Raw genomic sequence first — 12,733 nt, 5'->3', positions numbered from 1 at the left:
TCTTGACTGCCTTGGCTTCTTTGTGCTAGTTTTATCCATTTTTGATAAAATAAATCTTGATTTTCAAGTTTTGACTGTGTATTTAGTACATTTCATGGAGAGCTCAACAAAAACACGTCTGTCTAGGTCCTTCACATTGCCATGCCCCCATCTTAGTTTCCTCTTTAATGAGCATTGCTGCACCATCTCCTTTTACTTCCAGTCTCTCCTCCCTAAATGTAAATATTGAAGTTCCCAACCTTGGGCTCACATTTCTGATTTTTCAGATTCAGATTTATTGTCAGAGTACATGCATGGCATCACATACAACCCTGAGATTCTTTTTCTTGAGGGTGAGGCAGAATTTACCACTTATTGGTAATGCAAAAAACACTATACACAGCATAAACATGTAAACAAACAAAGAACTGTAACCAGATAACGAATGCAAACAAATTGACTGTGTAATACAGAGAGAATAAAAAAAAACAATAATGGGCACAAGAGTATTTAAATGAGTCCCTAACTGAATATGTTGTTGAGGAGTCTGGTGGGGGGTGGGGGTGGGGGGGGGGGAGGATGCGGAAGATGTTCTTGAAACTGCTGGTGCGAGTCTTGTGGCACCTATACCTCTTTCCTGTTGGCAACAGTGAGAACAGAGCATGTGATGGGTGGTGTGTATCTTTGATGATTGCTGCTGCTTTCCAATGGCAGCATTCCCTGTAGATGTTCTCAACAGTGGGGAGGGTTTTACTTATGATGTCCTGGGCTGTGTCCATTACTTTTTTCGAGGGCTTTACACTCAAGGGTAATGACTGTAATACACTCAGACTGTAATGCAGCCGGTCTGCACACTTTCCACCACACATCTGTAGAAATTTGATACTCTTTCTGGTGTCATACCAAATCTCTACAAACTCCAGGGGCGGTGGTAGCATTAATGTCCTTTGTACACAATGCCATTAGTGTGTTGGGTCCAGGAAAGATCCTCTGAGATAGTGACTTCCATGAACTTAAATTTGCTTTGATCACTGGATTATATACCTCTGATTTTCCCTTCCTGAAATCAACAATCTGCTCCTTGGTTTTGGTGAGATTGAGTGCAAGGATATTGTTAGTGCCCCATTTAGCCAAGTTTTCCATTTCCCTCCTGTATGCTGACTCATCACCTTTCTTTATACAACCCACTATTGTAATATTGTCGGAAAATTTGTAGATTGTGTTATTGTCGTATCAAACGACACAGTCGTAAGTATAAAGTGAGTAGACCAGGGGGACTAAGAACACAACCCTGTAGTGCTCCAGCACTGATGGAGATTGTGTGGTGAGATGGTCTTACCAATCCTCACTGATTATGGTGTCTGAAGGTGAGAAAATCCATGATCCAATTCACAGTGGGGTGTTGTGTCCCAGGTGGTAGAGTTTGCTGATCAGTTTTGAGAGGATGATGGTATTAAATGCCAAACTGTAGTCGATAAAGAGCATCCTGATGAATGCTTCTTTACTGTCCAGGTATTCCATGGCTTTATGTAGAGACAGTGAGATGGCATCTGCCATAGACCTGTTGCTATGATAGGTGAACTGGAATGTATCCATGTCGCCACTCAGACAGGAGCTGATATGCTTCAACACCATCTGTTCAAAATACTCGTCACTGTTTATGTAAGTACTACTGGTCAATAGTCATTAAGGCAGGTTACAACACCCTTCTTGGGAACCAATATGATTGATGCCTGTTTGAAACAGGTTGGTACCACATCCTGCCAGAGTAGATGTTGAATATATTGTGAATACATTGGTAAGTTGGTCAGCACAGATTTTTAATATTTGGCCAGATACTTCATCTGAGCCGAAAGCTCTCCTGATGGCAGCACGCATGTCATCCTCAGATATGGACAGAATGGGATCATCAGGAGATGTAGAGGTGGGGAGGGGTTGTTCTTTGCTGTTATCATGGTCAATCAGGCTTAGAATGCATTGAGTTCCTCTGGGAGTGAAGCTTTGCTGTCTGCTATTGCACTGGATTTAGTTTTGTCGCAGATTATGGCAGTTAGGCCCTACCACAATTCTCAGGTGTCCTTTGTTGTTTTGATTTTCATCCGGAATCTCCACTTCGCCCAGGAGATAGCTTTTAACAGGTCATATCGGCTCCTTCTGTGTTGATGTTTTATTTAAAACATAAATTGCTTTTTTAGAATTAAACTGCAGAGTGGCCCCTTTATTTTTTGAATATTTTATTTATCATTTATGTCAATACAAACATTAACTCAATAAAAATAAAAACAACATAATACAAAATGATACAATTTTTTTCCATTTTCTCCCCCCCCCCTTTCTCCTACCCCTCGAAGAAAATAAAGAAAGAAAGAAAAACACCTAAATCTATACATTAACTATTATTACCATAGTTATTTTATTTTCTAACTATTAATTATTAACTGAGAGGAGTGGATGATGCAGAGGATGTAGATGGACTTTTATTCATGAATTCCATATATGGTTCCCAAATCTTGTAAAAATTCCTGATCTGATTCCTCAAACTATAAATAACTTTTTTTATAATGGTATACAATTTTGCATTTCAATGTTCCATTTATCTTTTATTACAAAATTTTGCATCTTCCGCATTATTGCTACATATTTCTTCACTGCCTCTGTTGCTATACTCAAACATTTTTATTTGATATTTTTCCAACTTCAGTTTCATATCTACTTCATATATATTACCAAGCATAAATATGCTTGGATCTTTTTGTATTTTTATCTTCATAATTTGTCCTAATAATATACTCAAATCCTTCCAGAATTCTTCCCCTTTTACACAAGACCAGACCAAATGTTAAAAAGTCCCTATTACCTTATTACATCGAAAACATTCATCAGAGTGATTGGGGTTAAGACCATTTAATTTATAAGGAGTATAATATAATTGATATAAAAAAATTGAATTGAACCATTTGATATCTAGCATTAATTGTACTTGTAACACTCTCTTGACACAATCTTGACTATATTTCTTCTTGAATTTGTATATTTAAATCTTTTTTCCATCTTTGTTCAGATTTATATAAATTTATATATTCCCCATCAAATCTTGCAATTTTATATACATATTAATAATAAATTTCTCAATAAATATATCTGTAATTAAATATTCAAATTGAATTTGCTCTTTAAATCTTAAATTCATACCTAATTTCTTTTTTAAATATGATTTAAGTTGATAATATGCCAAAATTGTATTATTTTGTATGCCATATTTCTCTTTTGATTATTCAAAAGTTTAAAAATCCTAAAAACATTCTTAACCTCTGTATACCTTTACTGTACCAACTGTAAAATAATTCAAGGAATAAGTTGATTTAGACTTTGCATCATTATAGGTATTTGATCATTTTTAATTCCTTTCTCCATATGGATCCATTCCATATCTTCAATAAATGTTTAAAACTGATACTTCTATTTTCCATTTTAGTAATTCACCATTCCACATACAAAAATTGCTCTGAAATAGTTTCTCCAATTTTACTCATTAGGGATTTTCACCAATTTGATAACAGAAGGACAAGAATCTTAACTGAGCTGCTCTATAGTAATTTTTAAAATTTGGTAAGCTCAGTCCTCCTTGTTCAAATTTCCAAGTTAGTTTTTCTAAGGCTATTCTTGGCATTTTACTTTTGCAAATAAATTCCCATACACATTTAAATTTTGGAAAAACTTTTCTGGTATAGAAATGGGTAATGATTGAAACAAATATTGTATTCTTGGAAAAATGTTCATCTTAATACAATTTATACATCCTATTGAAGTTATTCATAAATCTTTCCATCTTTTTAAATCATCCTTTATCTTTTTTAATAGTGGTAAATAATTTAATTTAAATAAATTGTCAAATTTTCTAACAATTTTCATTCCTAAATATTTAATTGCTTATTTTTTCCATTTGAACTTTTATTACTTTGTGTATAGTCCATATAAACCATAGGCATCATTTCACTTTTATCAACATTAACTTTATAACCAGATACTAAGCCATATTCTGCTAATCTTACATTTAATTTATTCAATTATATTTCTAGCTTTGTTAAATAAACTATAACATCATTCACAAATAAAATGATTTTATTTTCTTTATTATCTATCTCAAAACCTTTAATTTCTTTATCTCTTCTAATTGTTTCCGCCAAACATTCTATAGCTAATGCAAATAAAAATGGTGACAACGGACATCCTTGTTAAGATGATATTCCCAATAAAAAAAGGTTTTGGTATTTGTCTGTTTGTAGCTACTTTAGCTTTTGGTTGATTATATAATGCTCTTATCCAATTTATAAAAGCATTCAGAATTCCAAATGTTTTTAATACTTTAAATAAAAAATCCTATTCTAATCTATCAAATGCTTTTTCTGTGTCTAATGCAACCACTACTGCTGGCTTCTTTTTTTCTGTGCTATACTTATTAGACATAAATTTAATTATATTGTCTACAGATTGTATATTTTTAATAAAACCAGTCTGATCCATATTTATTCATTTTGGTAAAAATTTAGCTAATCAATAAGATAGAAACTTAGATACAATTTTATAATCTGTACACAGGTCAATGAGAAGAAGACTGTAAAAGATCTTTTCCTTTTTTTGGAATAACTTATTATTTCTGTTTTAAAGGATTCTGGTAAGTCATGTGCCTCTTTCATTTGATCTAATGCACCCATTAATACAGGAATTAATAATTCCTTAAATTCTTTATAAAACTCCAGGGGAACCATCTTCTCTGGGGCCTTTATTGTTTCATAATGACATTAAAATCTCATAAACTTCTATCTCAGGAAAAGAATTAGATAACTAATTTTTCATATGTATTTAACATAGGTAATTTAACTTGTTGTAAATATTCCTCTTTTTTTAATCATTCAGAGAAAATGATTGATATAGTTTTTTATAATAGTTCTTAAAATTATCATTTATTTCCTGCATCTTGTAAGTGACTTGACCAGTTTCTTTCTTCATTACAATTATTGTTCTGGACTAATAATTTTTCTTATCTTTTTTTGTATATGTAATTCCTTCTTTAATTTCAATATTTCTTTTTTACAATTGGTCTACCAATTTCATGTGTTCTTTCTTTATTTTAGAAGTATAACTTATGATTTGACCTCTTAAATATGTCTTCATAGTGTTCCTTATTATAAGCTTATTCATTACTGAGTTGCCATTGGTTTCTAAAAAAACGTTTATCTGTTATCTCATAAAATCACAAAAGTTTTTCCTCTTCAATGATATTGTATTGAATCTTCATCTATAACCTAATTTTTGTTCTTCCTCCAATGAAATTGAGAGAATTAGGGGAGAATGATCTGATAAGAACTCATGCTTGATATTCATTCTTTGAACTCTGGATCAAAGCTGTGCAGAGTCTATAAACATATCTATTCATGAATATGTTTTATATAAAAAAAAATAAAAATCCCTTTCACTTGGATGAGTTCTTCTCCAAATATCTATAAGTTCCATATCTTACATTAAACCTATTGCAGTTTTGGCTACTTTTTATAAGTTTATCACCTGATCTGTCTAGTTTTTAATCAAGGTGAAATTAAAGTCTCTTCTGAATAAAATTTTCTCTTTAGCATTGGATAATTGTATAAATATATTCTGTATAAATTTTCCATCAACTATATTTGGCGCATACATATTCATTAAATTCCAATTCTCTGAATAAATTTGACAATTAATCATTACATACCTTCCCACCGTATCTATAGTTGTGTAATATTTTAACTGGTAATTTTTTATGTATTAATATTGCCGCACATCTAGCTTTTGAATTAAATGAAGATGCCAATACCATTCCAACCCAATTCCTTTTTAATTTTTTGTGTTCTTATTCTATCAAATGTGTTTCTTGTAAAAAAGCAATAACCACTTTTGTTTTTTTCATATACATTAATATTTTCTTCTGTTTTATTTGGTTCTGTATTCCATTAATGTTAATACTCATAAAATTAAATTTTCCTGCTATCAATTACCTTTATTAAATCTTTCAACCATTCATCCTTCCTCTCCCACTCCCATTCTTGTAATATTAGCAACATATTTCATAATGGTCTTGATTAATCTAGGTGTATAAAGGAAAAAGAAAAGAAATAAAACAGAACAAAGATAGAACCCTCCTTCCCCCCCAAAAAAAACAAGGTGCACAATGTTGATATAGCATCTTTAAAGCCCTGATCTATTTGGGTTGTGGTCAGAACCACAACAGCACTCATAAATCCACAGCAGTTAGCTCTATTCTCCCAACTAACTCACTTGAAATCCAGTTCAGTCTCCTGTTGCATTATGTTTTTACATTTTTAGTCATTTATGGTTGTTATAATGATATATAGATCACTTATAGGTTAAAACACTCCTCTCCCTTAAACTCCCTCAAAATTATTTCTATATTAACAACTAAAACAATTCAGTAGTATTTTTCATTCAAGTGTCGCCTACTGCTTGTCTCTCTCTTTCAGGCAATGAATCCGCAAACCCCTTTGCCTCATTAGGATCCGTAAATGCCTGTTTTCCCCATCTGGAACAAAAACCTTCAAAACCACTGGATAGCTTAAGACAAAGGCATAATCTTTCTTCCATAATACATTTTTAACTGCACTGAATTATTTTCTCTTTTTCAACAAATCAAAGCTTATATCAATGTAAAATAAAATCTTACTTCCATTATAAATCAATGGTGTCTCGTTCTTTTGCTTGTTTCTCCACCAGTTCCAACATCTCTCTTACTTCATAATGAAGAAATTTAATCAGTATTAGACAAAGTCTTTGATCTGGTTGTGGCTTCGTCCGTAGTGCTCTTTGAGCTCTCTCAATGTCAATGTCTCCTTGAAATTCAGTTACCCCCAAAGATTGTAGAATCCAATGCTGGAAATTCTCCATATAATTTTTTTATCTCAGCTGTAGATATATAGGATTCTTTCATTTGCCCATATTTTTAGCCATAGTTCCATATTCAAAACGTACTTCTTGTGGTTCTTCTTGTCCACTAGAGCTGGAAGCCTCTAAAGTCTTTTATAAATTTTCCCCTTTTTTGTGCTCTGCACATGCGTGAGGAGTTGCGCATGTGCAGAGTAACTTCTTCACTGTAGCAGGTGGCCATTGTCTGGGAAGACTCTGCTCAGCAGTGTCCAAGATCTCCCCAGCTCTTGGCTTGTCTCCCCTGGGCAATATTTTCCGGACAGCTCCTGGATCCTTCTTCAAGGTAGGCCTTTCTACTTTATCTTGTTCTTTATCTTTCTCAGTTTCTTGTGTTTTTACAGTTAAATTTTATTTCTTTGGTGTCATTTTAAATTATTCTCCAAGTCTTCCGAGACTTTTTCAGCCCTCCTCTTTTACTTTTTCTTAAGTTTTTGATATTACTCTGTTCTACATCCCTGTGTTTCCTTTCATTGATTCCCATCTCCCCTGCCATATTAGTTTAAACCAATGGTTCTCAACCTTTTCTTTCTATTCGTATACCACTTTAAGTAATCCCTTACTAACCACAGAACACCTATGGCACAGGGTTCTGCAGGTGCTCTGTTAGTAAGAGATTACTTAAAGTGGTATGTGAATGGAAATAAAAAGGTTGAGAACCATTGGTTTAAACCCTCTGCAACAACAGTAGCAAACATTACAACCCCTCTCTCATCCACCCTCAGGATATTGATTTTGACTTTGACACTGGGCAGATGTACACTGGTTTGCTCTAATCCCACTTTGTGATGATTCCAATAATCCAGGAATTGGAATCCTCCATCCTACACCATTGCTCAAGTTGCTATTCATCCAAGCTATCCTGTGTCACTAGGATCAATCTTGAGATGTTGCGCATTATATGGTGACACTTGAACAATTTGATAATCTCGTAAAACTCATAATCTGGCACACTAGGGACTTTGTGATGTGGATTAGAGTATTGGCCCAAAGAAGTTCAAAGGATTGCAGGAACTGCAGATCCAGCAAGTTAGAAGGGACCATGGAAACTGACAAAGCAGAGTGTGAACTAAGACCTGGGGGGCTGGAGGAAAGATGAGAACTAGAGTTTAATGAATCGAAGGGGAATGAAAGAACTGGGGTCCTGGTGAATCAAAAGAGAGCATGGGAACTAACGCGAGTGGAAAAGGGCTGCAGGAAAAAGCTCCCTTGTGAGTAGGAAATGAGCATGGGAAATGGGGCACTAGTGAATGAGGGGATTGTGGCAAACCTTACCTGGTGGGACAGATTTTGAACCATTGACATTTCTAAATGTTTGTATAGTAGATTGTTGGAATTTTACTTTAGCCTGTCCAATCCAAAGCAGAAGAATCAAATTGAGATTTTAAAAGGTGGTTGCTATGCCACAATTGTCAACTTGCCCTTCTCATCTCAATTATACAGTATGATTGAAATCCAGAACAAATATTGATTCATAGATGCATATCAAACTTAGCTAACATAAGAGGAATAAAAAATATTACAAATAATAGAAGTATATAGGCTATATTAATTTATAAATGGTTTGTTGTGTGGTGGATCCTCATAGCAGTGTGTTCTTGATTTCATTTTCTAATTCATATTTTTGTTTCCATTTATAGTACAGGTCTGACAAAGCATTTCCGAGAATGAATAAAGATCGTAAGTAATATAGTTATTTTGTAAATAAAATCAACATTGAAATATAGCAATTTGGATGAATTCAATTTATAGTGATAATTATCTTCTTGTTTGTTAGTCATCACACTGTTCATTTCAATCCATTTATGGATCTAAAAATATAATGAAGGCTGCTATTTCAGTTTTGTGCTGAATATTGCATTTTGAGGTGATAAATTTAAGGTCAATTTATCTACTGATTCTATTTTCTATTCATGCTTTATTGTTGACTTAACCATGTGAGAATTTTTTTCCAACTTGAGCAGCTTAATAGTGCAATAGAAAGTATGCTAGACTATAATATACAAATAATATGAGACAGATGTGTGGTTACATGTATATACTGTTCGGTGAATAAATTGCTGACCCTCCCACTGATGAATTGATCTCCTGTAACCTCTCCTCCTGTGACCTGGCCCTAAAGGTCTACCTCCCCACCACATTCCATTTATTCGAGCACATGGAGTTGGGCCAGCTGAAATCTAATGTGTATTAAAGCCTATCTTTCCTCACTCACCCTTTGGAGTCACTGACAGTGCGTATCAATTTAATACACATTAATTTTCCACATGGGATGGCCAAACTGCTGAGATCCGACAGACTTGAAATCGATCTGCAGACCCATGGAGCCACTGAATGGTACGAGCAGTGAATCGCCTGCTTCACAAGCTTCCTCGGTCTCAGTGGACCTGGTGGACTCTGACGAGAAGAAACTCAAGGTCCTCCAAGCAAGAGTGGGCCACTGAACATACCTGGTGATCCAGAACTGCATGACCTACCTGGAGGCCATGACTGAACTTCGTAATACCTACTGACCCTGGGTGAACGAAATATACTCACAGTCCCGTCTGGCCTTGAGGAGACAGCAACTCGGTGAGTCCATGGATGAGTTCCTCCGAGTGCTGTATGACCTGGGGAGAGACTGCTGTGGCACCGCTATAGCCTCCATGCTTGTAGCCCAGTGTGTGGATGAGTAGGTCTGAGATGCCTGCATGACTGGAGTGAGGTCAGACTACATTCATAAGCGACTGCTTGAGGAGGACAAGCTGCTCCTGAAGAGAGCCTTCCAGCTTGCCAAAACCCTTGACTCGGCCCAACGCAACACTGTCGAGATTATCGATAAGAACAGGACCTCCACATGCAGATTGCAGGCGCCACCATGTTGAAGAGAGCCTTCCAACTTGCCAAAACCCTTGACTCGGCCCAACGCAACACTGTCGAGATTATCAATAAGAACAGGACCTCCACATGCAGATTGCAGGCGCCACCATGTTGGGACCTGGCATTATAGTTGGCCTCCGTGATAGCGAGCCATGACTCCACCGCCGCTGTGATTGGGCACCCGAGGTGCCTCTTCTGCGGCCAGCGGAAGCACCCTCAATGACTCTGCTCAGCTAAGGAGGCGGCCTGTTCAGGATGCAGGAAGAAGGGACATTTCCAGCGTGTCTATAAGTCCAAACCCTCCCGAGTGAGCAGCGCAATGCTGACATCTCTTTGGCCACAAAAGTCCAATCCACTGAGATCTGGGGTTACTGTGTAGCATCATTAATGGTGAGGGGGAAAATGTTATGATAACTTTCATTTGCTTGTGATGCCACAGCTCTGTGTGCCAATACGCTTGGGCCTTGCCTTCCAGAGCCAGTTTAGGAGGAGGACCCAGGGTAGTTTGACCGCCCCGTCTGGTCTGGAGAGCCTGGCCACAAGCAATGCCTTCAGATGCCTGTGGAACCTCACCACCAACCTGTTGGATTGTGGATGGTATGCTGTGGTGTGATGGAGCTTGACCCCCAGGAGTTTCGCCTTTTGAGTCCATAGGGCAGACATGAACTGTGCCCCTCTGTCACTAACGATGTGGACCGCGACTCCGAAACAGGCGATCCATTGGCTGACCAGAGTCCTAGCGCACGTCTCCATGGAGGCCTCCTTAACCGGGATGGCCTCCGGCCACCTTGAAGCCCGATCCACCATTGTGAGGAGGTAACGAACCTCCTTGGACACCAGCAGGGGCCCGACGACATCAACATGGATGTGTTGGAATCTGCGAACCACTGGGTTGAAGTTCTGGATGGTGGCTCATGTGTGTGTCGCTGGACTTTGGAGGTCTAGCATCTGGTACAGTTCCACCACTTTCTTCTTCAGCCCGTGCCACACAAACCACTCCATGACCATCCGCACGGTTGTCTTTACTGCTGGGTGAGAGAGGTCGTAGATCAGACTGAAGACCTTCACCTTCCAGTGAGCGGGACCACCGGACACAGTGTGCCTGTTGAGACATCACAGAGCAATGTGTCTGGGCTGCTGGACACCCAGACATTCTTGAGTTTGAGGCCCGAGATGGCAGTCCACAAGGCCTGCATCTCTGCATCATTCCTCTGTGTCTGAGCCAATTGCTCATAATCCAGGCCAGACGGGAGAGTGCATCCGCCACTACATTGTCCTTCTGGCCCTGTGTCGAATGTCTGTCATGAACTCAGATACATAAGAAAGGTGGCGCTGCTGTCTGGCGGACCACGGATTCTTGGCCATCGCCAGTGCTTGAGTGAAGGGCTTGTGATCCGTGAAGACTGTGAATGGCCTGCCCTCGAGGAAGTACCAGAAATGATGGATGGCCAAATACATTGCCAGGAGCTCCCAGTCGAAGGTGCTGTATTTGAGCTCTGGCGTGTGCAGCCGCTTGCTGAAAAAGGCCAACGGGCATCATTGTCTATAGAGACACTGTTCCAGAAACCCTCCCACTGCCGTAGCTGAGGCGTCCACGGAGAGTGCCGTGAGTGCCTCCGGCTGCGGGTGCACCAGCAGCGTGGCACTGGCTAGAGCCTCCTTTGTCGCGATGAAAGCCCTGTCCGCCTCCTCTGACCACGATAAAATCTTTTCTTTGGTGGTCATGAGTGCGAACAATGGGCATGGTGTGTGCAGCTCCGGGAATGAAACGATGGTAAAAGTTCACCATCCCCGCGAACTCTTGGAGGCCTTTCAGGGTGGGGGGTTTGGGGAATCGTTGAACACCCCCTACCTTATCCAGTGCCAGCATGGCCCCAGCCATTGAAATGGTGTGCTCCAGGAAATGGAGGGACTTCTTGACAAACTGGCATTTGGCAGCATTGACAGTGAGGCCAAGTCCACCAGCCGAGCAAAGTGTGTGTGGAGGTGGGCTTTGTGTTCATCACAGTTGCGACTGGCAATGAGAATATCATCCAGGTAAATGAACACAAAGTCCAGGTCTTTTTCAACCGTGTCAATGAAGCGCTGGAACATTTGGGCCGCTTTTTTCACACCGGAGGGCATACACAGGAACTCAAAGAGGCCGAAAGGGGTGATAATGGTCATCTTTCCCATGTCATCTGGATGCACCGGGATCTGATGGTATCCCCGAGTGAGGTCCACTTTGGAGAAGACCCGTGTGCCATGCTGGTTGGCAGAGAAGTCCTGTATATAGGGCACCGGGTATCTGTCGGGGTGGTTGTGTCATTCAACTGATGGTAGTCCCCGCACAGTTTCCAGCCCCTGGATGATTTTGGGACCATATGGAGCGGTGATGTCCAGGCGCTGTACGAGCACCGGACGATTCCCAGTTCCTGGAGCCTGGAGAACTTCTCCTTTGCCTGGTGGAGCTTCTTGGGTGGCAGATGTGTGGGTCTAGCATGCAGTGGGGGTCTCTGTGTGGCAATGTGGTGGAAGCACCCATGCTGGGGCAGGGCAGCATTAATCCATGGATCTAAGGTAGTGGGGAATTCATGGAATGTATCATCGAACTCGTCTCTGGCGGCGGCTACAGCGGTGATTTTGGGCCTGTGGACTTCTGCTGTGTCCAATCAGGTGGAGTGGAACGTTCAGGCATTGACCAGCCTTTTGCCCTTCATGTCATCCAGTAAGCCATGAGCTCTGAGGAAATCAGCCCCTAACAGCGTGGTGCCCACAGAGGCTAGGACGAACCTCCAGTGGAACTTCTCCTTCTCCTATATCTGTGCCCTGTAGGTGCCATAGGTCCTGATGGTGGAGCTGTTGGCCGACCACAGGGTTGGTCCTCGAGATCTGGTGCAAGTCTCTAATACTGTGTGGGAGGAGGGGGGTGGAAGGACACTGAGCT

The 12,733-nt window shown here is 39.3% G+C and overlaps 1 protein-coding gene across 21 annotated transcripts in view; it reads left to right on the top strand.

Annotated features, from left to right (window-relative positions):
• The window catches only part of LOC138761686 (uncharacterized), a 155,809-nt gene that overhangs the window by 87,879 nt on the left and 55,197 nt on the right, over window positions 1-12,733 (top strand). For 20 of the 21 annotated variants that reach the window (XR_011356455.1, XR_011356447.1, XR_011356445.1 and 17 more), the window contains one exon: window positions 8,589-8,628. Coding sequence is in view for 12 of the 21 variants with exons in the window: in XM_069934275.1 (XP_069790376.1) it covers window positions 8,589-8,628 (40 nt within the window). In the remaining 9 variants the exon portion in view is untranslated. Of the gene's footprint in view, window positions 1-4,578; window positions 4,655-8,588; window positions 8,629-12,733 lie in introns of all 21 variants that reach the window. The other variant, XR_011356460.1, reaches the window with a different exon arrangement.

This window comes from Narcine bancroftii, chromosome 1 (assembly GCF_036971445.1).
Source record: "Narcine bancroftii isolate sNarBan1 chromosome 1, sNarBan1.hap1, whole genome shotgun sequence".
In the NCBI taxonomy this organism is placed as follows: Eukaryota; Metazoa; Chordata; class Chondrichthyes; order Torpediniformes; family Narcinidae; genus Narcine; species Narcine bancroftii.
This window is presented reverse-complemented; position numbering and strand designations above follow the sequence as displayed.